Consider the following 26,136-nt stretch of genomic DNA (forward strand, 5'->3'; position numbering starts at 1 on the left):
CAGGTGTTGAAACACTAACAAAATAGAGTGGCCAAAAGAAAAAATTGATTTCTCCGAGGTTCCTTGACAATATCAGGGCGAAGCTATTTTGACAGCCTCATATCTCATTACGAGAATGCCATCCCACACTCTTGCATTTGAGACACCTATGAACGTCCTTAAGAAATTCTTCCCTCCTGTTAGCCACATTTTTTCCTCCCTTACACCAATGGTTTTTGGTTGTGTTGCTTTTGTTCATGATGATAACGATACTAAAAGTAAATTGGATCCAAAAGCCCTTAAATGTGTCTTTGTAAAGTATTCACCAACTCAAAAAGGCTACAAATGCTTTCGTCCAAAGTCTTTGAAATTCTAAGTAACAATGGACATCATATTTTTTTGAAAACCAACCTTACTACCCCAAACCTTCTCTTTCGGTGGGAGAGTTTTAGAGAGGAAGATGGATTTTAGGAAGTCCTACTAGTTACTATTCTTGAAAACTCTGTTCTTATTGGCCCATCTCAGATTCTGAAATACTAAATAGGGAAGATCAGATAAGAGGAGAAGATTTAAATAATGGACTAGGAAAACAAGTAGAGATAGTGTATTCGAGAAGGAATATAGGAGCTAACAACTCTCCTCAGTCATTACTGATTCCTGAATAGAACATGGAAAACTTAGACGACTTAGGTGAGTCCCCCAATTTCCCAAGTTCTGAATTTTATTACGACTCTTCATCTGATTTGAATTTTCCTATTGCTCTTAGAAAAGGGGTTTGGACTTCATGTTATCTCCAAATTTGTTTCCTCAGTAGGCTTAGTCCATTTTTTTTTAAGTTTTTATTGCTAATCTCTCTAGTGTGAGTATTCCAAATTCTATTTAGGAAGCCTTGAAAGATTAAAAAGGGAGAGAAGCAGTTTAAGAAGAAATGAGAGCCCTACACAAAAATAGGACATGGGACTTGGTGGAACTTCCTACTAGAAAGAAAGTTGTAGGATGCAAGTGGGTGTTCACAATGAAATTTAAATCAGATGGAACAATTGATAGGTACTAGGCTAGGCTAGTTGCAAAATGATTCACACAAACTTGAGAGATCAACTACCTAGAAACCTTCGCACCGGTTGCAAAGATAAACACAATTCAAGTGTACTCACTTGTTATTGCTCAAGACTGGCCCCAACACCAACTAGATGTAAATAATGTTTTTCTTCATGGAGACCTAAAGGAAGAAGTATACATGGACTTGGCTTTGAGGGAAAATTTGGGAGAAAGAAAGTTTGCAGATTCAGAAAATCTCTTTACCCATTGAAGCAGTCACCATGTGCTTGGTTTGAAAAATTTATCAAGTTAGCCCATGATAAAGTATACTTGCAAAGCCAAGTTGATCACACAATGTTTCACAAGAATGTAGGAGGTAAGGTGACTATGCCAATTGTTTATGTAGATGATATAATCATGGCTGGAAATACCTTGGCTGAAATCAGAAATTTGCAGGATGCTAAAGAATTTGAAATTAAAAACCTGCGGGATTTGAGATACTTCCTAGGCATTGAGGCAGTTAGATCAAATAAAGGGATCTTCTTGTCACGAGTAAAGTATACTTTTAGACCTATTAAAGGAAAGTTGGAATGCTTGGATGCAAACCATTGGACACTCCAATTGATGTCAATCACAAAGTGAGAACATTGACAATAAGTCCAATTGTGAATAAAGAGAGTTACTAAAGGTTAGTGGGCAAGTTGATGTATTTGTCCCATATTGCCAATGAATGTCACCAAATGAAGAACATATGAATACAGTGGTGAGAATTCTGAGATATCTCAAAGGAGCACTTGGGAAAGGACTTATTTTAAAAAACGAGCAACCTAGAGGGAGGCATGCATGGATGTTGACTGGGTAGGTTGTATCAATAACAGACAATCTGCTTCTGGGTACTGCACATTTGTTAGAGGCAATTTGCTGACATGAAAAAGCAAAAAACAGTTAGTTATTGTGAGATCTAGTGCAAAAGCTGAGTTTAGATCAATGGCCTTGGGAACTTGTGGACTCCTATGGTTAAAATTTATCCTAAAGGAACTAAATATGGAGAATGATAGACCTATGAAGCAGTATTGCCGCAACAAGGCTTCCATAAGTATAGCTCACAATCAAGTGCAAGATGATAGAATGAAGCACGTAAAGTTGATCAACATTTCATTAAAGAAAAGATAGATAACAGGCTCATTGGTAAACCATTCATGTCAATTGAAAAACAATTATTGGATGAGCTGAGTAAGGGTCGAGTGAAGCCACAATTCCAAGGAATTCTTGGTAAGCTTGTACTGAATAATGTCTACAAACCAGCTTGAGGGAGAGTGCTGAGAATCTAGAATCAAATCAGGCCATACAGGCTGGAGTAGTTTGCTGTTAAAGATAGATAACAAGTCAAACTTGGTTGAATAGCATATAATTTTGGGATTAATTAGGTTGATTTGTTCCTATATTTAGATTGTTGTATAGCTGTAAATTATTTGTAGGAATTTTATAGATGTTTTCCTATTTTTTCTTCCTAGTTTTTAGCCTTGATCCTAGCCTTGTGCATATATTTAGCAGCAGTCATGTACACAATTCATTGAGTCATATTAATAAAAATTATTTATCATCTTTTCCCTTGCCTACTAAGCTTGAAGAAACTTCTATTAACGAAGAATGGTTGGGCATCCTATATACCCAAGATAGATTGGTATGGAGTATCTCATTTTACAAAAGTAAAATGTATGGGATTTGTCTTTGTAGCTCAATGAAGGAGATGAAAAACATGCATAAGCTGATTCCAGGATTTAGGGAACTTCATTCCACCTGCGAACTAGTGAAGTGGGTGGCTAAGCAATGGAACAATAGAGTCTATCAATTACTTTACCTGGTTGGAGTATGAGCAAGTAGAAAGATATATTTCCTTTGGGCAAGCCACATTCAGTTCAATATGGAGCGGAGTTGGTGGTGAACCATCTATTTGGGAAGGACAACCCTTGTGGGTGTGGGCTGAGCAAGTAGAAAGATATATTTCCTTTGGGCAAGCCACATTCAGTTCAATATGGAGCGGAGTTGGTGGTGAACCATCTATTTGGGAAGGACAACCCTTGTGGGTGTGGGCTGAGATAAGATGTCATCTAGTGACCCTGTTATCTTTGACTAAGGTTTGTAATAATTAGTTCTTGCATCTCAGTGATTGAGACCAAGTAGCATAGCATCTGGGGAAGAGATCAACCATTAGTTTTCTGATGGCATTATCTCTATCTGTATATATAATTGAAGTAATTGGGTTGGTTCGCATAATGTAACAAATGCTTAGAACCATGTCCAGCTTTCAGAGCAGGAAGGGCCTGTATGCAGTATGGTGTAGGAGCACACCTGGTAGGGTTAAGTAGAACTCAAACTGAAGATAAGAGGGCCCCCATGGGGAAGTGGTGGTAGTAAAATTTTGATAATCCTTGATGAGAAATCATTAGAAAATTGAGGAAAGGAACTCCCACCCATCTTTTTCTTTTTTTCTTTTTTTCTTTTTTTCTCATGTGGTATTTTATCATATATGTTGCAACTAATAAAATGCACCGTGGGAGGTGAATTAGGTATTACAACCAAAGAAAATATAACAGGAAAGAATCTGTTCTGAAACCTCATGCATGACAAGTGACTAAGATGGTATTCATTCTGAGGTATTCAGGGTTGAGATTCTAGTGTCATCACAATTCAGTTCCCTCCCAAGTTTATATTCTTGAAACCTTGCCTAAGCTTATGGTTAGAGCTCCAAAACACTATGCCTTGCTTTAGAATTTACAAATTCATAGAAATATTGGAGAACATCTAAGATGAGAAAAAAAATGGAAAGAAAAAAATTATCTTAGCACCAAATAAAATGATCCCACCACAGAAACATTAAGAGAGTTATTTTTACGATCAATCCAGAGTTGTTTTCTTCTCTAAATCTGTTTCCAACAGCCTCAATTACAGGTCGGGTAACTAAATTTGTACTGTCAAGTGTTTCATATTTTTCTAGGGAGTTTGGTAGGAGTTACCAACATTATTGGATACCATACACTTGGAAGTGCTATCATGATAGCATTAAAGAAAAGTATTAGGCAATTGAAACTCATGAATCTCTGGAACCATTGTGACTACATATACTGCCTGGACAAGCTCCCCTCTATTATTTGGTATTCATCACATTGCAAAAAACCCATATCTTGATCATTGGAATCAGATTAGTTAGGTTGGTATCAGAAAAATGCCATTACTTATCCGTTTCTATGATATTACCACTTTAATTTTCTGGGTTGTGAGCTCATTCTGTATTTTATTTTATTTTATTTCAGGAAAAATATGGAAGAGGGAAGATAACAGGTGAAGCACACTCTTAATTGGGTTATCAGTCAATTTACTCAAAGAAGATGATTTGATTAGGCACTGTTAATTTAAGTTCTAGCCTGGTCATGTAGTTATGGCTTTTGTATTTTGGTTTTCTGGTGATGGGGTTTGTCCCTAATAATCATTTTTGGATTGAAACTTTTGTTCAATCCAAGACTTTTACAACTATCTCTTGGAAGCATCTGGCTTTCTATTATTACATTGAAAACCATTATGTCCAGGTTTGGTGAAATTTAAGGCAATCTGCCATCATGTTTTGAGTGGGGCATTAAGACCCTGTTTGGGACTTTGGTTGGAAGAAGTTAAAATTGAAAGCAAAATCATAATTTTGTAAGAATCATATTGGTATTGATATTGTAAATTTTTTATTAAGCTATGTTTGGCTCTTGGAAAATATTAAGAAATGTGATTTTATCATTTTGAACACCATGGAAAAGGTAAGAGAAAAATATCAAGGAAAAATGGAGTAGTGAAAATTTTTTTGTTTCCTATTTTTCTTTGAAAAAAATGTTAAAAAGGTGTATTTTTTAATAATTTAATATTCCATTTTCCAACTTTTTCATGGATGACTAAATAAAGATAAAAAAATTTATAAATTTCTTTTCACATTTTTTTTTCTATTTTTCTTTTCAATTTATTTTCTCACATACATTTTAGAAAACAAATATTAGATAAACATATAAAAACCTTTTTGGACAAGTGAAATAAAGTTGCATTTTTTGTGATTCGAATATTAAACTTATTTTCAAGTTATAAACTTATTTTCATTCTGGTTTTATACCACGAGAATGATTAAAAATAATTTTTTATCAAATTGAATTATTTAGACGAGGATTTGGATGGTTTGAATGATGAATTAGAAGACTAAATTTGGTTTTTGATGGACAAAATTTGAAAATATAAATTGCTTATATATTATGTTTTTCAAATTTTTTATTCAAAGATTTTATAATGAATGCTATTAAAGTTGATTTCAATCTTGGTGTGGGACTTTGCCCAAGTGTTTGGTTGATCATACGCAAAGATGTCGATGGTTGCATGGAGGATGATTATAATATTTCATATCAAATAAAAAAAAAAAAACGGAGGATGATTATGATATCTTATATCAAATGAAAAAAAATATCTTTAATTACGTATATAATTGACCCTATTTAACCGTATACATGGAATGAATATTTGAGTAATTATACAATCTCTTGGGACATAAAGGGGATATCAAAGTTGTGTTAACCATATACTTTGAACGAATGTTTGAGTAATCATACATTCTCATGGGATATAACGGGATGTTAAGATAGTGATATCCCAGGTTATGATATCCCATATTGAATAGAAATAGTTTTTAATTTATGTATATAGTTGACTCTGTTGAACTATACAAACACATGTATTTTTGTGCCCTGACAAAGGGAACTGACTTGTTACAAAAGCTAAACTCGTGCATTATTGCAACAAATATCCACAGCAGAGTCATGAAAATTTTCTTACACTTTCCAGGAAACCAAACGAGCATACCACTTTCAGTAGCATGGGTTCAGTCTAAATAACATCAAAGACTAATATTATTAATTTGCAACCAACAATCACCTAGTATTCATGCAGCTTTCTAGGAAAATGGTTTTAACTTTTCATTTACAACCCACTTAAAACCATAACTCGGGTCTCAAACACACCTAAACCAAACTCAAATTATACAAAATTGGCAATTATCCCCTGAAACTTTCTCAGTAAATCTCCGTAATTCTCCAGCCTGCCTAACACCACATTAGGATAAGTCATCTCAACTATGAATAGTCCATAGCACAAACACCCCAATTCACCATAGGTGGATCAGATCTCAATTCATCGATTATAGGTAAATAAATCAATAAATCAGGTTTCAATTTATGGGATCATATTTGAGAGTTCTATCCAAACATCAATATCTTCTAATATTTGCTTTTAGCATTTAAAAGGCTCTCCCAAAGAGGGTTGAAATAAATCACATGAGAAAAATTGTCCAAATTTAATCCAAATTCCATTTACATTAAAATTCAAAATTGAATCATTAATACATTTACAAGCAACAATTTCTCTCATAATAGGGGCATGAAACATGGTACACAAAATATTATAGAAGGGGTAAAATGACAATCCCTACTCATCTAACAGCTGAAACTAAAGTCCAAATCTCTTCACTTATGAGAACAAACCAATTATTATTGAATTTGACAAATGGATTTTGAATTTTGCTGGAGAAAAGAATTTGAACTTTGTACATTATCCATCAAATTGATAATATATACAGAAGCACAAGAAAGAAACAGAAAATGAAAACAAAAGAGAGGGCATGAGAACATTTATAATGTTGTATCATGTAAGTTTTATGGGAGGGCATTGGCAAAGCATTCTCCTCTTATCTGCCACACACATCTCCAATGTAATCTAATATTGCTTCCACCCTATCCTCTTTGAACTCTCTGAGTCTGCACACAAATCATTAAGGCATGAGGCAATTATAAATCTCTCTCTCTCTCTCTCTCTCTCTCTCTCTCTCTACATATATATATATATATATGTGCGTGTGTGTGTGTGTGTATAGAAAAAATAAATAATAATAATGCCTACATTTGAACAGATTGCATGGATATCATGGGGATTTTGCTTGTAAAATGGCTGAAGGAGGCAAGAAAGGGGTAAAGATAGACAAATAGGAGTTTTTCTAGCTATTGGATCATGTGTGCAACCAGCCAATGCATAACTTAGGAAGCTCCATTTAACTCTTATAAAGTTTAAGAGGAAACGTGAAGGAAAAATGGATGTGAAAATTAAACTAGGAGAAAAGAAAACATAAATAAAAAAGCAAAAAATAAATTCAAACCTAATAAGTTTTCTTACCTATTTCTCTAAATTTATTTATTTATTTTTTGTATATGAAGAAAAGCAGAATTTGAAAATATAAAAATTTTTAAATAGTGTTTATTATAGCTGATTTTCCTTGGTACTTCCCATTGAAAATCAAATATGAGAACTCGGATATTTGTTCTTACTTTTTATACTTCTTTTTCCTTTTATTAATACTTTTTGTAAGAGCTCAAAAATCGAGTTGGCTTAAAAGGTTCTTTTTCCTTGATACTTCTACTTGTTTTATAACTTTATTTTAACAAGCTCAAATTCCCACATTAGCCCCATTGCTCCTAATTTCTACCTAAGGCAATAATGGATAGTTATTCTATCTAGATGTCTTTCTCTAAGAGTAACAAATGTATATGTTTATTACAGATTCATTAAAGCCTATCAAAGTACTCAGACACGCTATTTGAGCACTTTGTACATCATTTATCTATCCAGAATCTTTGAATTGACCATTTGAAAAGTAAATATATTTCCACTAATATCTTGTGTCCTACTGATGACTAGCACATTTGATGGAATGGCGTCATGCCTTTAAGATCTGAGAAATGTGAGCCTAACTTAGTTTTGACTAGCACATCGTTAAGACAAGCCTCCATAGTCTTCCCTAGCAAGATAGAAAACACTCATAGCACAAGTTTGATTGGTTGCACCTATGTTTTTCAATCCAAAGGACATAAACAAATAACAAAGTTCTCTAAGTAATGAAAGCAATTTTTTTTACATCACTTGGCTCCATTTTATCTTGTTATAATCAAAATATGCATTGATAAAGAATAATCTTTGACGACCCTTGTCATATCTACCAACTGACCTATCCTCAGGAGTGGGAAAGCCTTATATATACGTATATATATATATATACGTATATATAATCCACAGAAAAATGTCACTTCCCATCCTTCTTTGGAACCATCACAATATTGGTGAACCAAGTTGGATTATGTACTGCCTTTATAAACCTTAACATCAAGTAACCATGAGACTTCTTAGTTAACAATCTTCTATTGAAACCAACTAAGAAGCTGCTGCTAGAAATTAGCAGCTCTGTTCAGATGCCTATTTGTTGGTTAGTAGAAAGGAATAAGCTATTAACAGAGGAACCAGAGTTAATCAATATCTGTTGGACTTCACAATTAGCCATCAGTAGAGTGATGACTAAAGCGCCATTATGGGGTTGGGAAATCCCACTCTCTTTAGGTAATTAAAATATGGTATCTCCCAATCCAGGTTACTGGATATCAACTGCTCAAACTTTAATTTCTACTTGATTGACATGCTCAAGGTTGGTCATCTAGCAACTTCAACTCTCACCATGAATAACATAACTCACATGCCTTTGACTCTCAGTTAACTCCCCTCCCGCATTTTGCCCAACTTTTTTGGCCTCCTCAATTCTGTTATTGCCTATATCCAAGAACTACAATAGTTGCCCCCTGTGTTGGTACATTTCAACATGTTTCAGGCTTCTACAGCCTCTATTGTGCAACCAGGAGTGCGATGATAGGAACAAAATGTATTTTTATCCTCTTTAATTTGGTCTTTTTCAGCCCAAGGCAGCAAACTGCAATCCTACAACTCAAATAGCCCTGAAAAAACTTGGGAATAAGGAGCATTTAACTTGGAGAAGACAGCTTCAATGTCTCTACCTTGTACCCTGAATTTCCAATTATCATTCTATCAAGCCTGTTTACCATGTTGGTATACATCTTGTCTATCAAGTTGCTTCTTACTTAATTACTTGGAGGTTGCCACCACCTTAGGAGTTGCAATGGCCGTATCCTCCTCCAAACTTACATACTTATAGGCTCTTATGAAAGATTCTTCCATCATGGCAGGTTTTTTCTTGTGAAAGAACTTTTACAATGAGTGCTATCCAAGTAGTTAAGTTGTTATAAGCCTACCCTTAAACTAACATTGTGCTAAAATGCCAGACGTATTCTCTTACTCCATTCACTTCATTCATCCAAATATTGAATAAAGAACCCATTTCTCCTCTGCTGAGAGGAACACATGTACTGTGACATGGACATTGTATACAAACTAGCAAAAGAAGTTATGGTTCCACTTGGAAGATTGAGAAGCCACACAAGGGTAGGTCTCTGCAAACTTGATAGAAAAGTTTTGCACAATTGAAATCTCCATTGAGGAGGTAAATGGCAGATTGCAAGGGAAAATTGTGGAGAGAGGTAGGGGTTTCTCAAGTTGGATCAGATTTGGGGAGTTTAGCTTGTCTCAGCTACTGGAAAGAGTGGAGTTGTGCTATCGGGAGGAGAAAGGTTTTTTTGCTTCTTCGGAGTGAGAGGAAGGGGGGAGAAGTTTTAGGTTGCAGTGTTGCAGCAAAGGTGCTGGCAGGTTTCTCCAATGTTCAGTGACCTCTGTGGAGGTAAAGAAATTCATTCTTGTCTTTATAGAAAGTAGAGGAGTTTCAAGGGTTGGTGTATGTTGATTGTGAAGCTTTGTAGCCTTGGGGTGGTTCCTCCCTCTCAAGGATCTAGGGAAGGTGGGAAGGTGTTCTTTGGAAGTGGTCGGAGGAGGGGAGCAAGAGAGTTATACCTATGGCCAAGACTTATGCAGACAAAGCTCGGAAGGTTTTGGGTGAAGTGGGGGAGGCAATTTGGATTCAACTCAAAGAAAGGGAGGTTCTCTCAGGGGTCCAATCTTTAAATTCCAGTTTGGTGGGTAGGTGGTGGGATCTCACAGACCCAGTGGCTTACCTGGGTGCTGTAAAGAAGTGGGCTATTCAATGGCAATTAAGAGGAGGGTTGTCTTTATTTTTGCTTGGGGGCTCTTTTATTTTATTTGACTTCGAAGCTTCTTCAGAGGCAGATTCAATGCTTAACAAGGGGTTGAGACTGTTTGAAAACAAGCATTTGTCCTTAAGCAAGTGGGACCCTCCAGTGGGTTGCTTTCGAAATTGGTTTCATGACAAAGAAGTTTGGGTGAGGCTTTTAGGTCTTCCATTGCATTTGTGGAGCATGAAGCTTTTCCAGCTTTTAGGAGATAGGTGTGGTGGTTTTGGGGCGGTGGATGAAGATACTGCCCAAAGTCGCAACAAACAATGGGCCAGAGTTCTTGTAAAATCTGATGGGAGAAAGCTTCTTGGCTCTCTGAGAGTAGTGGTGGGGTCGATTTGCTTTGCAGTGCAGCTATGGTGGGAAGTCCCCCCATGGATGTCGCAAGTGGTCTCAAAAGGAAACTGGCGAGAGATAAGGGATAAGGGTGATGGGAGTCCATGCACCCTAAAGGAGTTTAAATTTGGCTCTCTAGAAAGTCAAAAAGTTGTGGGTGAGGTGGCTTCTCAAGGTTGGAAGGGGAAAGGCGTTGTGCGGGAGGGGGAGGCATGCTATGATGGTGTCTGAGGGATCTGCAAGCCTGTGCAGGAGTGATGCAGCTGGCACTGCAAAGAGTGGTTTAGGAAGTGGGGTGGACCGAGTGGTTGAGAGTTTAGCCTAAAAAGAGGAGAACAAGCCCTTAGTTGGGAAGTGAGTTGATTATGTTTCTAATGAGGGCTTTGTTGGGCCCTCTTAGTATGCCCTACCCAAGAGTTGTGAGGGGCAGTCTTTAAGAAGCCCTTGTGTTGGGCCAGAGAGGTGCATAAGGCAGGCCTCACCTCTGTTGAAGGAGTCATTGCTCCTATTGCTTCTTTTTCCCTTGTAACAAGAAAAGTGGGTATTGTGATGAAGCAGAGCTGCAAGATTGGTGATTTGAGTATGAAGGAGAGGTTTTTTGGGGAAGACGCTGACTTTGTGATGCTCACTTCATTGTGGGGCTGGGTGTCCTCAAGGTCTGGCTTACAGATGCAAATAGGCCCTCTGCTCTCTAACGATGCCCTGTTGGAGGAAGCCATAAGATTTCTAGGTATTTCTCCCCTTTCAGTGCTTCCTTTGGCGGGTTTAGGTGCCTTTTCTTCTTCTTTGGGTGTTTCTGTGGTTTTAGTGGATGGGAGGAGGTCCGTGGGACCTAGGATTCTAGCGAGGGGCAGTCTTGTTTGGAAGTTGACTTGATTAAAATGGTTTGGGTGGATGTAGTGAGATCGTGTAGGAAGGTTCAACAGGGTTAGTTGGTGATGACAAGCAGAAATTTTTTTTGGTAGAGAGAGAGGACAGTGGGAGGAGTGATGAGGATGGTCTCATCTAGATGATTGGGCTGACAGTTATTTGACAAATTTTAGCAAGTGTTTGGGCATGCCAATTGTAGGTTACGAGGTGAAGATTTTGAATCTCTTAAGGAAATTGAAGGTGAGGAAAGAGTTTAAGAGTCAGTCTAGCGCTCCTAGGAAAAGGAAAGTTGGCTTGTCAAAACTTGAAGAGGAGTTGGAATGCTCCATCAATTATCGTAAAGCTGGAAGGGGTGGGAAGGATGGAAAGAAGGGTCAGGAGTTAGTTTCAGTTAATCAATGAAGTTGTGAGCACTTTCCTGGAATGTTAGAGGGGCCAGTGAAAAAGAGAAAACAAGCGTTTTTCAGTCCCTGATCAAATTGCAAAGAACGGGCGTGGTTTGCTTAAAGGAAGTGCCTTTCAAGATAAAGAACAAAATGTCCAATTGATAAAAGTTTCATTCCATTGTATTCTTTTAGGTTGGGTTTGCGTGTACTTAAGTGAAGGGTCATTGTCCTTGTTTGTTCTTTCTTTTCCTTTTTCTTTTGCTTGTATTCGGTTGTATTCAACTGCTACTTGTATATTTCGTGTGTACTTTGTGTGCCTTTTCCAAGTGCTTTTAATATATTTGCTTTCTTTACCTATCATCAAAAAAAAAAAAAAAAAAAGAAAAAAGAAAAAAAATGCATAATTGCCATGCACAAATGCCATTAATTCACAGAAATGGATCACATGATCCATCAGATCCCCATACCATTGTAAACATGGAACTTAGGGAATAGAAACCTAGAGGACACCTTAGCCTCTAAAATATGTGAAGAAAACGAACTACCACTCAGTTGAATTGCAAACTCTTCACCAATGGATGGGCATTCCTTCCCCTCCTGGAATCAACATGGGCCTTCAATTTGTCCAATTGCATCTCCAGAAAGCCTCTATCTTTGAAAGACAGAATGATTTCATTTCTTATTGACTTATCCTCCTCCAAAGACAAAGGAGACTTTTCCCAGTGGGATCTCTCAACAGTAGCGGGAGTTGAAATGGTCAATGGCAAAGGAGAGTGCCTTAATCTCACCCTAGCCCTCAACTCTGCATTATCATTTATTAACATTTCATTCTGTTACATCAAAGAGCATATTCATTGATCAAACTACACTTGTTTTGCTAGTCCATACGCTCTTACAGTTGATGGAATGAATCTCCTTCTCTGACTTGATCTCCCCCATCCAATCTACCCAACTGCTCCATTCCTTGAGACATCCTCTTCAATGCTTCTTTCCCATATATGGCATCAAAATGTAAGAGCTCCAAAATTGAGTTTTCCAGAAGGCCCTTTTTCCTTCATCCTTTATTCTATTTATAGCTATATTCTAACAACCTCACTTTCCCACATCAGGACCAATTCGCCTGTTTTCTAGTTAAAGCAGTAGTGTGCAATTACTTTATATATGTCTTCCTTTGAGAGTGACACTACATCTATTTTTTATGAAGTGATTAACCCTATCCAATTACCCAGATAAAGATAGACAAAGATACTTACTTTAGTACTTTGTATATCATTATCTGTCCAACATCTTTGCATCGACTATCTGACAGTTAAAGCCATTTCTAGTAGTCTCTTGCATCCAATTGATGACTAGGACAATTGACCGAATGTGATGTTCAACACTTCCTATGATTCAAACAAAGCCTAAATAAGGGATTTTTCTCTCTTTTTTTTTTTTTTTTCTTTTTTCTGTAAACTGATACATTAGTGGGAAAGAATAACAGCATGGTCATGAACAGTGATAAGAGCAATCAAAAGAATTTTTAATGTGATAATTTCTTTCCACTGACTTCACAAGAACTGTTCTTAACCCAAGAAAATTATTGAAACTAAGTGACCTTCAGGCAGAGTGATTGAACTTATTTTTATCAGAGAAGTTAAACCAAAGCATAATCTGACTTGAATCTTGATTATGTAACAATGAATTTTTCCTGACATATTAACAAAAATTTGTATGTCAACTGAGTGGCTAGGGATTTCAAAGTTAGTCAAAATACTACCTAGTTTGGTGGGGGAAATATGTGTCCATTAACTAAAATTCAATCCTCCAAAAATTTATTACTTTACCCAGAAACTTTTTGTGCACAATTTTCATTTTCAATGCTCCTGAAAACATGAGAAATCATCATTTTTACCAGCAAAACACACCTTGACAACTTCAGTGCTAGTATGCAATTACACAAATCATGAATAAAATGGTATGCTTTTCTTCATACAAGGAATAGTGAACTGTGGTGCATAAGATTATATATATATATATATATATTTTTATAACCGTGGAGGTCCGGGCCAGCTTACGCGCACCTCGACTAATCCCACAGGGCCCTGAAGCTAACGACCAGGTAAACCTCCAGTGGCCCTGAGGGGATTCGAACTAGTGACCATTTGGGAATGGTGCATAAGATTATATAAGAGCTGGAATAATATTTAATAAAACAGTTCTAACTCATGGGATCTTTAATGATATCATAATAATCGGGCATGTCAAGAGAGTCTACTGGTTCCTTGAATGGCCAATCATCTAGATGATTAAGGGTGTATACAAAAGCAAAGGGAACTAATCTCCACTATTTGTGTTGATGTTACACAACTTCTGCAGTGATCTTCTATCAATTTCCTACATGTCAGTTTCCATCACTCCATTAAAGAAAAAATTCCATATATAAGCTTCATTAAAGAAAATCTTTGTTATGATAGTTTTAAAAGTACAAGCAGAATCTAAGAAATAAAGACTTCCAGAAACATGCTCCGCATGGAAGCAGAATTTAAGGCATAAGACATAAATAAATAAAACAGTAAAGAATTAGAGACCCAAACAGTGCAGAGAAAAACTCGGTTAAAGTACAAAACAAACAACTGTAAAATGCCACATCGAGTATGCAAAATTTGATTTATCTCCTTGACACATAGTTCAGATGGCAAGGGGTTGGGGCAGGAATGTTTGAGGTTGGAACCTAACAGTGAAAGAAAAAAAGTAAATGAAAGATATTTATCAGAAAGAGAAATTGATTTTACCTGCCTCTGATGGCAAAATCATAGTCTCTTACTGCATGGGAGCTTTAGATGGATTTTGCATTCCATAAGGATTCATCTATCATGGTCTTTAATATACCTGAAATAATGTAAATATCAAATAAATTTCTCTCATAGGATAAGATAAATGCCCACAAAATAGACCACTCTCAGTGGCTCCGCTGAATAAAACTCAACTGACAAATGCACTTCCTTGTAATTAGCAAATATGAGATCAATTTAAAAACTACTAACCACCAAACAAAAAGGTCACACCATAAAATCTCGTTAAAGGAAAATGTGTACTCATTAGGTATATCTGGGCTGTGTATAAAACGTATTCTTCTTGGAAACAGGCTCTGAGTTATTATAAATATTGTATGTGTTCTTTAGAATAAAGAAAGAAACAGTGATCTCTTTTGCAAAACCGCATAAACAAATAAATAATGAAACTATGAGGAAAGAGAGTTACAAAATTTACATTGTGTACTGACTTTTAACCATATAAAGCTAATGGTTAAAGATGGTTTTCTACAGAAGAAATGCCTTCAAGGCCTCCAGGTGGATGGTCGTATCAGCCTTGAGGCCTCAATGTAAATGTTCAACCTATATATCAAATATTGATGTTTTCACATTGTCCCATCATTTTTAGAGAACACCTAATCTTAACTACAATGGCACCATCAAATTTCAAAGCTTATTCTTTTATTGCCATCTATAGCCTTATATTATTATGTTCTTGTTTTAAGCCCTTTTTTAGTCAATTTTCACTGCCATTTTTTTCTAGTCCCAACAGGAGTCCTTTTTCATTAGTCCATCATTTGGAGGTTCCATAGCCAACGCCCATGCCCCAAGAGTGTTGATAATCATGTTGACCCACAGCAACCAACTATGCTGAGAAGCATGCAGAAATAAAATTTATTACAAGGGTAACAACATCAACTGTGACCTGGAATTTAGGACTCTACCAAGTAGGATGTACAGAAGCCCTAGGCGAGTAACACTGGGCTGGTTGTAGATTCTGAATAGGTGTTTCTCTAGAAAAGATGATTGCTCTGAAATTTTTGGCTAAACCTTTAACATCTAGGACTACCTTGTTTTTACTCTTAGATCACTGGACTAAATCATACAGGTTATACAAACTTTTGAATGCTTTATATATGCTGTGCAGCCCCATCTAGCCAATTTACTATAGTTGTAAGTTTTCTGTTCATTATGATGCCTCAGCAATTTCTTTGGCAACCTCTAGATGGCATACATGAATTCAGTTAAGTTCAGGAAATGCAAAAGTGGGAATAAGACTAGATAACTGGATTAACATGCAGAAATAGTGGCATCCATACAAATACAAAAGTGAACTAGATGAACTCCATTATCGATACTCTTCATATATCAGAAAGCTAATAGAGCACTTATGACATTCAGAAAATTATTGTGAACATTCTTTTTCTTTGTTCTTTTCATTCTATTTTTTATTTTTTGGTAAAAGCCCACTGATATGTTTACAGCATGTATTTCAAGAACATGCTACAAGTTAATGCTCTCAAAAGAAACATTCTGTTGATAACCACTATTTAGATCATGTATTTATTCTCATTACCTTCTAGAATTTGATCAGCAGATAGCAGATTTCTCACACAGAGAAAGAGGAAGGAAGGTTCATATCATACAACAAATACAAAATTGGAAAAAAAGAAAAAAAAAATGCCTGAAGAGACTTTCAAGCATGAACATGGGAAGAAATAATGGGTTCAAAGAGTGCCTTTGGAAAAAGGAGCCACAAAGAGAGGGTGACCTGTTGGGGTAATGCCATGAGGGATGACTACAGCAGAGGTTGTAAAGGGTGCCTGTATCAGTTTTTCATGGCCTTTCTTCCAATTTGGTATAGATACTTTAAATGATAAAAGAGGACTAGGAAAAAGTCCTTCACAAATGAAACAGAATTCTATGTTGGTGATAGCAATCATTCATTTTATGGTTTCAGATGGGAGTGATAGTCCTTCATTTTCTTACTAAATCCATCATGGGCATATAGGATTCATGAAGCATAATGAAAATTCATGTTAGTTAGGTACCGTTAGGTACCGTTGCCTGAATTACCGTTTCTGGAAAACAGCTAAAAAGAGTTATGAGCATAAAATGGAAAAAGGAAATACAGAGAGAATGAAAAGCAAGAGAGTGAAGGTGAAACCAAGGAATATTGGCTTCATTGCAATCATCAGCCACATAAAAAGTTCTTACCAAAAGAAAACGGAGGAGAAGCAGCAGAAGAAGATGAGTAAAGGAGTAATCCCTCCCTCCAATATAAATATAAAAAATAAAAAATAGTAAGGAAAATGAAATGAGAGAGTAAAAGGTTCCTTTTTTTTTTTATAGGTGAGAGAGAGTGAAAGTCAACCCCATGCCAATCATCAGTTCACAAGATTACATAGCGAAATTTTCTTATCAAGAAAAAAAATATAGAGAAAATTTTTGATGAATTTTATCCTGACCATAAGGATGTGATGAGCAATGATTTGGATGAAGTAGATCATGACTAATAGAGAGTGATAGTAAATTTTGAAAAACTCATTATTAAGAAGTTAATAAGGTTCATCCACACCACCCATTAGATATTAAATCATGTTTTACTAATTGGTAGAGAAAAAGATCTGCTGATGAACAAACAATGGTTAGAAATTGAGTTAGGAATGACAAGAAACTTCTTTTTTTATATTGCTTCACTGCATACAAAATATTCTAGAGTAGGAAAAAAAATTCATATCATTGAATGGCCTCCAACATTAAGCAAGTATAAAATAACACAAACAAGAGATGTGCAAATAACAACACAACAATAGACCATGTCAGAAAAAACAAAAAGACAAAAATGAAATATGATAATTTGAAATTTAGCTCCACAGGTGAACATAATATGAAAAGTTAAACAAAGTAGGATGATTGGATGAACATAATGAAGGAACTTTCAAAATAGTTCCTCCAAGAAGAAAAGCAAACCTTTGTTCCAGCTAGGCTCAGGGCAAGTCAAAAATCATGCAAAGCAGGAACATCGTTGGTCTCATCACTAGTCACTGAAACAGCTTTTCCATGCAAAGTATTTGGATGGGTTGCTGAGGTTTGCTGGTCCCCCCAAGCTAACATGTGGAACTGAGCAATTATGTAAGTAAATGCATCTCTGGGTCTTCCAAACCACGAATTCAAAGTTTAAAGTTTTCAGTATAATCAGTTACAAACCTGAATTCTTGATATTATTTCCTTCATCTCTTCAAGATGCTTGTGAAGTTTAGATTCTTATATGACCAAAACCATCCTCTTAAGTATACCAAATTCTACAGTATGCACAACAATTGCAGCTAAAATAGTTTGACTTACATCCTTGACTCCAGACACACTAGATCCTTAATTCCTTTGACCATTATCAATGAAGAATCATTGCATAGAATATTGTCTCCATTTAAGGTTTCATCTTATCTTTGTAAGCCAAACATAATGTTCTTAAAGCTTCAGATGCAAAACCATTTCCAACGTCAATAACATTCCTTACCTGTTCTTTAGTTTTATTTAAGTTTGTCAAATTTCTATTTTAGTTAGGTATTGCTTGTTTTTTTAACTTTTTATTGACTTGCTTTCAAATTTTAGATAGTTTTTTTTTTTTTTTTTTTTCCTTTTTTTTAACTTATTACTTATTTCTTAAATTTTTTATTGAATAGAAAAAGCCAAAAAATTTGGCTTTTTCTGAATGTGAAAAGTAACCTATTGGTTTATTTTTATTTCTTAATACTTAATAAAAATAAAATATTAAAAAAACAAACAACTTAATACTTAAAACTATTAAGCACTATTTAGTTTTAAGTTATATTTAGAATTAAGTAAAAAAAAAAAAAAACAAAAACCACTTTAGTGGTTGACTTCTTGACAAGCTCCTATTTCTTTTAGTCTTCTTCTTACATTAAAAAAGTTTCTATTTCTTTTAGTTTCAAAATAACATTGTTTTTCTGTCTCTTTCCTATGCTTACCAGGTAAGAGAAGGAATTATAGAAGTTATCCTAATATGGAAAGGTCATAAGAGTCAATTATACATGCCTATGTAGTCTTTCAAAGTGGATAATCAGAATTTTAATTAAAGTTTCAGCATCTATTATGTTTCTTTTGAGGGTGTGATTGTCTTCTTCCTAAGTATTGCCTGTGTAGGAAACCCTAAGTGTGATTGCCTAGGAAACTTGATGTGATTGTCAAATGTTTCTTTTCACTTCATTCTATAACCCAAGAAAATTATACACCGCTGGAAATTTTTTTTTTTTTTTTTTATAAATAAACGCACAAAGATATATTAGATAAAGGGTGCTTGAAAGGCGATCCAAAGCATACAGGGAGTATACAAGCGTCACCTAAAAAAAAAAAGGAACAAGCACTCACCGGCCCTCAACAAGAACCCAACCAGTCCACAAAGTTAAACAAAATTAAGGGGCCTACAACTATAGAAGATTTAGCCAAGGAAAAGAGATTACAAACAAAGGACTTTTTCAATCTTTGAATCGACAAGACCTCATTATCAAAAACTATCCTATTTCTTTCCTTCCAAACCGTCCAAAATAAACAAAGAGGGACTGCCCGCCAAACCTTTCTATACTTCTTGTCCTTAAAAGAAACATACCAACTTAAGATAGTGTCTCTTACACAGCTGGAAATTTGAAGATCCCGCATCACTTAAGTGTACCTTAAACTTCTAACATTGAGCATCAAAATCACCACCCATAAGGAAACTTAACTCTGACAATACTGATTCAGTTTGTTTTCCTAAGAATTCATTCCATCTTTGTCCTTGACCACCTCAGCACCAGTATTTTGAAATATAACCTGCAATGGATGCTTGAAACTCTTTTAGATATAACTAATTTTAACACATCTTCAGTTTCACTACCTTTTATCTCTTTAGCTTGTCTAAATATCAATATCTTATGAGCTACCAAATGATTTGTGAATAATGTTCCTATCTGTGAAAAATACACCAAGCAAAATCCGTTCTCTCACATGCACATAGATGTCTTATGAGTGTCTTGTCATTCATTAATTTCTTTAGTATAAAGGCAAGGCTCAAATCATACAAATTATACCTATGCATCAAGAAACTGAAAAAGGCAAAAGAAGAAACAAGCAACAAAACAAATAAATAAACAAATAAACATCATGCTAGGCTCCAGTCAAACTGCTAAGAAGCCCAAGGAAGTCTTCCTAACAAAAGCAATTATAAACATGACTAGAAATTTGTGAAGAATTTATCTCAATGTAGAGAAATACAAAGTAGACTAATATCATCATTGATTTCAATGGAAATGGGAACCTTTTCATTCATCCATGTATGATGTACATAAAGCTATTTGTTTTTTCTATTCTTTTTACACTTTATCAAAATGACCTTTTGCATTTCTTTTAAGACAGGGGTTAAATACTCACCAAAATTTTTGAGGATTCCCTATGAAAACTATGGATGTTGGTCTTGGACTTTGTATCGATTAAAGAAGTCCTGATATAAGTCAAAACTTCTTGATTTCAAGAACTGCCTCTTTAATGCTTTGTACGCTTGCAATTCCTTTGCTTCAAAGTTCATAGCAGGAGCATCAAACTTCAATTCTACTGAGGAAAGGTCATCAAACAATTCTAGCCCAACCCTTGTTTCCACCTCACCATCAACAACAAGTTCCTTAGGCTTTTTGAAAATCAAGGTATCAAATCTCTCATCCTTATAACCAGAGGTATCCTGCCTAGGATCCAGTCTAGAGCATTTAGCTGACAATGGTTGCTGATCATATAAGTAGAAAGGCTTTAGATTCTGAGTGTCAATCCATGTCTCTTCCCTGTCATTAGCAAGGGAGATAGCATGGTCACCATGAAGTTCAGAGCTAGAGTCTGACACAGCCATTTCACTAGCCACCTTCATGACTTCATTGCATTCTAGGGAAACTTCTTCCTGAAATGAAAACCCATCTGCTTCTTCCAAATCAAAGCACCCAGTATCATGAATATCTCGAAGCAAAGATAAAATAGGAAGAGGAAGTACTGGACCCACAAGAGCGTCATCACGTTGCACTTTGTAAGACCACTTATTGCTACGGCATGAAGGCCTTCTTAAGAAGAAAGGAGGCAACTGGGGTGAGTCTGGTACAATTAAGAATTCCAAGGATACCTGCTTCTTGTCCACAAGTATTTCAAGGAATTCAGAGTAGCTTGAAAATGCCCACTGTAAAAGACCAACAGGGAGTCCTGACCATAGTCTCCTCCAAGTAACTTCATGTATGCTTGTCGGAATGCTAATATCTCTAAAAACATCAGAAACTGAAGATGATCTTGAGAACCCACAAGCCTTCAATTTTTCAAGAATAAGATCACGAAAGTCTACATTAAAAGATGGCTCTTGTAGGGGACCCCCACAAGGCTTCTTCATATTCCAAATGAGGAGTTTAGCAAGATCAGCATTCCAAAAATATTCGTATAGGTAGGCAAGTTTGAAATACTTAAATTTCTTAATATATTCATATTCCAAATCACCCATACTGTACATATAATCTTTAAAATCAGACAAGGAGTTATTGTGGGCTATTTCTGACTTCTTTAAAAGATCCCATGAAGCATAATATCTCTGTGATTCAAGCTTTCCTGAGGACATCAACCGAATCAATGTAAACCCACCAAAACTGTCTGGCTCATATAATAGGGCAGACAGATCCTTGTCAAGTATTCCAAAACCCACAACTATGTCCTTCTTTTGTTGCCAATTAACCCACACAGGAAGGGTACCCTTCAAAAACTCTTTCCTTGAAAGACAAGTTCCACAAAAACACTCATTACCAAGCAACGAAAGCTCTGAAGGGAGTTCCCATGCATAATAGGATTTGCAAAGTTTCGAAATTTCATAAGCAGTTGACCCTTTAGGATCTTGAAAGGAAGATCCATAGCAGAACATTCGGCACTCGCATTTCCAGAATGATCCCATTATAATACAAAATCCCGACTCTGAAGCCTCTTTATATTTGTCATCCTTTGAGTGTGACCTCAATTCAGACAATTTAAACACACGAACATAACAAGGTTTGTCAATACCATGCGACCATTGCAACATAGGTATCAATGGATTACGAATATCATAGAGAAACAACAAACTATTAGACGCCACAGTAAAGTGAAAGCCATTAGAACCTGCCATAGAAAATGAAATGAACGGCTCCTTATGCACCAATTCACCTACACTTGGCATCCCAATCTTTGCTAAACAGCTCACGCTGCATTCATCAAACCTCAAGTCGACTAAAAACACAGCATCTGATCGTGCAACAATCAAAATTCTAGGATGCCAGCTAAATTCACAACCCAACCATTTACCATCTCCTGAACAATCTGCATTGTGCCACATGATCTTCAATCTATTTCCTTTAAAATTTGAATTTGAACAACAATAATCCAAATCGAACAAGAACAATTCACCACTCTCCAATAGAACTAAACACTCTTCGGATAAATGCGGACTCCAACAAGCGCTCACAACAGCACAACTCTTGAACACCTTACCACCCAGATAAATCAACCCCGGCTCGGAGTCGATGTTATCATTTCTAACACTAAACCAATGAACAGAATACATTGTACAAGCCAAGACCAACCCAACAGAATCAGGATTACCTGAAAACGAATACCCAATTGGGGTGACCAAAATCTGAACAATCCGATGATTGAGCCGCTTCTTTGACACAAAAACATCGCCGTTTCGATCAGCCCTAACATCCAAGCAGGAGTCCTTTACGGACAATAGCAGAAACCCAATTTGGTCGGAGTTGACGCCGGTGGGAAAGAGGGCCAAAACGGCGGCATTTGGGCAGCGGAGGAGGTGGAGGCGGTCATGGAGGAGAGAGGAGCGAGGGAGGTGAGGAGGGAAGGAAAATGAGGGTTTGGAGAAGAGGGGGGTTAGGGTATTGAGAGAAGGATTGAAAAAGAGAGGACCGAGAGAGGGTTTTGAGGAGATGAGGAGCGGGGGAGTGAAGACTGAAGAGATTGGCCATATCGACCTCCATTCTTCTGAGAAGTCCATTGTGGAACAGAAGCAGAACAACAAGCAATCCGTCACATTAGGGAAAACAGAATCTGGGGTTTTGGAAAAACAAAACTAAGAAGAAGAGCAGGGGCAAGTGATTGGAGAATGAGAGTAGATGGAAACTAGAAATTAGAAATCAGAAATTAGGGGAAGAATCAGAAAATAGTAATAAAAATTGAGAAGAAGAAGGTCGGTGGTCTTGAGTAGAAGAAGAAGATGCGAAGGCACTCCAACAGGGGCTGAAGTCCCACATCTCTCCTTGGCGTCGTCCTCCATGAATGATGTTTGGCGCTCTTCATACCTTTCACATAGATTTGTAGGGTTTTTTGAACTTCTACAGACTAAAAGTGTTTTTTTTTCTTTTTTTCTTTTTTTTTCTTTTTTCTTTTATGTAAGAAGTTGATTTTTAAATTTATAATTTTAAAATATTTTTATTTTATTTTTTTATAAAACTTTTAGATAAAATTTTAAAACTTTCATTTATATACATGAAAGTTGTTTGTTAAAAAAACAACTTAAGAATACAACTTCTTTGAAAATAAAACTTTTTATTTTGTTTCTTTGAAAATTTTTTTTTTCAGAGTCAATGTTTAGTAATTGTTTTCAAAAATAGTTTTTAAAAACTATTTTATAATGTTTTGTAAAATAAAAGTTTATTTAGAAATTTGAATGTTTTTAACTTATTTTTAATATTTTCAAATATATTTTAAAAATAATTATTATGTGTAATATTTTATTTTTAATCATTCTAAATATTTGTATAATTATTTTTTAAAACAACTCTCATAAAACAAGTGAAAACAATATAAAACAACTAAAATATGTTATCTGAAAAAACCTTATTATTTGTTTTTAAAAATAGAAAATAAAAAATAATTTTTTATTATCAAACAAGTCTTTTCAAGTTTTTTGTTTTTAAAAACAGAAAATTGTTTTAAAAAATAGTTGTCAAACAAACCCTAAATTGTCCCTTCATTTTTTTTTAAGTTGTCTTATTAAAAGACAATATCTATGTAAATATATAAAATTATTTAAATTTATAAATGATTTATTTTCTAAATTATTCAAATGCACTAAAAGAATTTAATTTTAATTTATTTGGTCCATCAAGACAAAAATTTGTATAAAAAATTAAAATATCATATAAGTTGTTACTTGAGAAGATAGCCATAGTTTAAAAAAAAAAATCCAAAACTTGTACATTAAAAAAAGTTGGAATTTAAAACAATAAAAATTGTTTCAAGTTGTCTCTTTAAAAAAAATTAAAATTTATCTCTTAATTAGTTTTATCTTAAATACAATTAAATTTCTAAATTTTATCACATGTATATATCATAATCAATATTTTGAGATTATAATCCAATATCAATCAAAATAAATAAATCAAATTTCAATTGACTTGACATCTTTCAAAATAGTAGTAATACTATCTTGTCTAAAATAAATCCAAAATAGTAACAATGCTATAAAACTTATGTTAACCAATAATTACTGAATCAAAAAATGTAATAAGTAATAGACATATATCATGACATTTGTCTAAAATAATGACATGCAAAATACTAACAATATCCAAAATACAGGTCATATATATGATAACATCCTTAATGTGTACCACACAAAGAAACCTTTCGCTTTTACTGTGAACGTTAACAATATGCATGTTTCGTCATTGGCTCTATGGGACTGACATGTGCTTACCCACATCCTCAATCATGAAAATCGTCATTTCTTTGTTAATCATCATTTGCTGAAGAATCTAACTTTTTGTCACCAAATGTAACCTTTTAATGGTTACGGTGATGATGCAATAAGTGGTACTACAAGGGGAATGGATGTCACATCATTAGGATAGATAATAATTGATAAACCTTTTTTTTTTTTAGATTTTAATCAATGAAAATTTAAATCCATATCCTACTACAAACAATGACTCATACCATTCAAAGGACTAACAAATTTATTAATAATAAAGTTTATTGCATTCACAAATTTATTAACAATAAAGTTTACAACAAATGCATTAATAATAATTTATTAATAATAAAGTTTACTACACATTTATTAATAGTATTCAAAGAACTAAAAAATTATTAATAACTATTTATTAATAATAAAGTTTACTACATTAACAAATTTATTATCTAAAAGGTGGATGCATGCAATGTCCTCTTTAGATTAAGATCAAGTGGTGACTTAGAATTTTTACTTTTAATTTTGATTTTTAAATTTCATTTTCATTTTAAAGTAGTTTTAAATTAACTTTTTTTTTTAAATAAAAAAATTAATTTTATAGTTTCACATAATCATCTTATTTCATAGTCTTAAAATTCAACTCTATTGACTATTTTTAGACAAAAATAAAATAAAATAGAAATAAAAGTTCAAAAATATATTTAAATTAAACAATAAATTAAAATCATTTTTTTAAACCATTATCTAATTTTTTATTTTAATATTTTTATTTAAGATAAAAACTGTTATTTTAAAATTTTTAAATTTCAATTTCATCATATAGTATCTTCAAAATTTCTTTCTTTGTTTTCATTTAAATAAATAATTGATTTTAATTTTCATATGGGTCTATGGGTCACCAATTATTATACTACTTCTAATTTTCATATGGCTCACCAATTATATTAAATAGAAATATATTAAATTATTAATGTAATACAAGATTATGATAAGCATACATGTTAAAACTTGTACAACTTAAAGTCTTATATTATTTAAGGTGAAGGGATGACAATGGGGTAGGTTCGGGACGCGTCGCCCCGATCTTAACCCTATCCCGTTTATTCAAAGTAAGGCAGGGCGAGTATGAGAAATTCTCGTGTCCCCCATCTTAACTTTTTTTTTTTTTGAAAATTTTAATTTTTTTTTAAAAATATTTTTAATTACATTAAAATAATTTTATTTTATAAATAATTAAAATATTATAATTTTTTTATAATTTATTTGATTGAAAATATTTGTTACTATTATTATTATTATTATTATTATATATTAAAAATAGGAAAATAAAATTTAAATTATTTTAATTTTTTAAAATAATTTTATATATAATTCGGGTGAGGCGGGGTTGGATAAGATAATACTTGAACCCATCCTGAGTACTTAAAAAAACCCATCCCATTGTCATTCTTAAACATTTTTTAATTAAAACTTAAATAAATTGAATAAAAAAATAGGCACAAAAATAAAAATATATAGATGATAACATAGTGTATATATATATATTATGATTTTAATTTATTTATATAGTGTGAAACCAATGTTTGGTTAATTTTGATTTTGATGATAACAAAACAAGATTTAGAACTAATGATCATATTTCAAGTGTGATTAGGCAAAATGACTTCCAAAGTGGCAATCCAAAGACAAATCAAGCCAAGGAGAAATCATGAAGAAGAAGACCACCTCAAAGAGAAGAGTTTTTCAAGACCAAAGCTTCTTAAGATCTCTTTGTAAGGTTGTTGGTGCACTAGGACTTTCATGCATTTCATCTTTTATTTACGCACCAAAATCATTCAAGAGTAATATTGTTTTAAATATATTAAGAATTGGATGATTTCATGTTTTCAACTAAAACCTTGTGATAAATGATGTTCAAACTT

The 26,136-nt window shown here is 34.3% G+C and overlaps 2 protein-coding genes across 4 annotated transcripts in view; one reads left to right on the forward strand and one right to left on the reverse strand.

Annotated features, from left to right (window-relative positions):
• Positions 1–4,717, forward strand: part of LOC117906565 (carnosine N-methyltransferase-like) — a 44,980-nt gene extending 40,263 nt beyond the window's left edge. The window contains exon 19 of the transcript XR_004649855.1: positions 4,332–4,717. The gene's annotated coding sequence lies outside the window, so the exon portion shown is untranslated. The remainder of the gene's footprint in view (positions 1–4,331) is intronic.
• A 1,905-nt stretch (positions 4,718–6,622) lies between these two features.
• Positions 6,623–22,811, reverse strand: LOC117907751. Of its 3 annotated transcripts, XR_004650046.1 has the most exons (4): positions 19,891–22,811; positions 17,434–17,570; positions 14,440–14,536; positions 6,623–6,851 (listed from the first exon to the last, which is right to left on the reverse strand). XR_004650046.1 is itself a non-coding variant. In XM_034821400.1 (2 exons), the coding sequence occupies exon 1, from the start codon at positions 22,514–22,516 to the stop codon at positions 19,919–19,921; it is 2,598 nt and encodes an 865-aa protein (XP_034677291.1). In that variant the 5' UTR covers positions 22,517–22,811; the 3' UTR covers positions 16,964–17,583; positions 19,891–19,918. The 3 variants fall into 3 exon arrangements, 1 of the variants encoding a protein (XP_034677291.1); XR_004650047.1 differs by lacking the exon at positions 17,434–17,570; XM_034821400.1 differs by lacking the exons at positions 6,623–6,851; positions 14,440–14,536 and having other exon boundaries at positions 16,964–17,583.
• Between the last annotated feature and the right edge of the window lie 3,325 nt (positions 22,812–26,136).

Source organism: Vitis riparia, chromosome 18 (assembly GCF_004353265.1).
Source record: "Vitis riparia cultivar Riparia Gloire de Montpellier isolate 1030 chromosome 18, EGFV_Vit.rip_1.0, whole genome shotgun sequence".
NCBI lineage: Eukaryota > Viridiplantae > Streptophyta > Magnoliopsida > Vitales > Vitaceae > Vitis > Vitis riparia.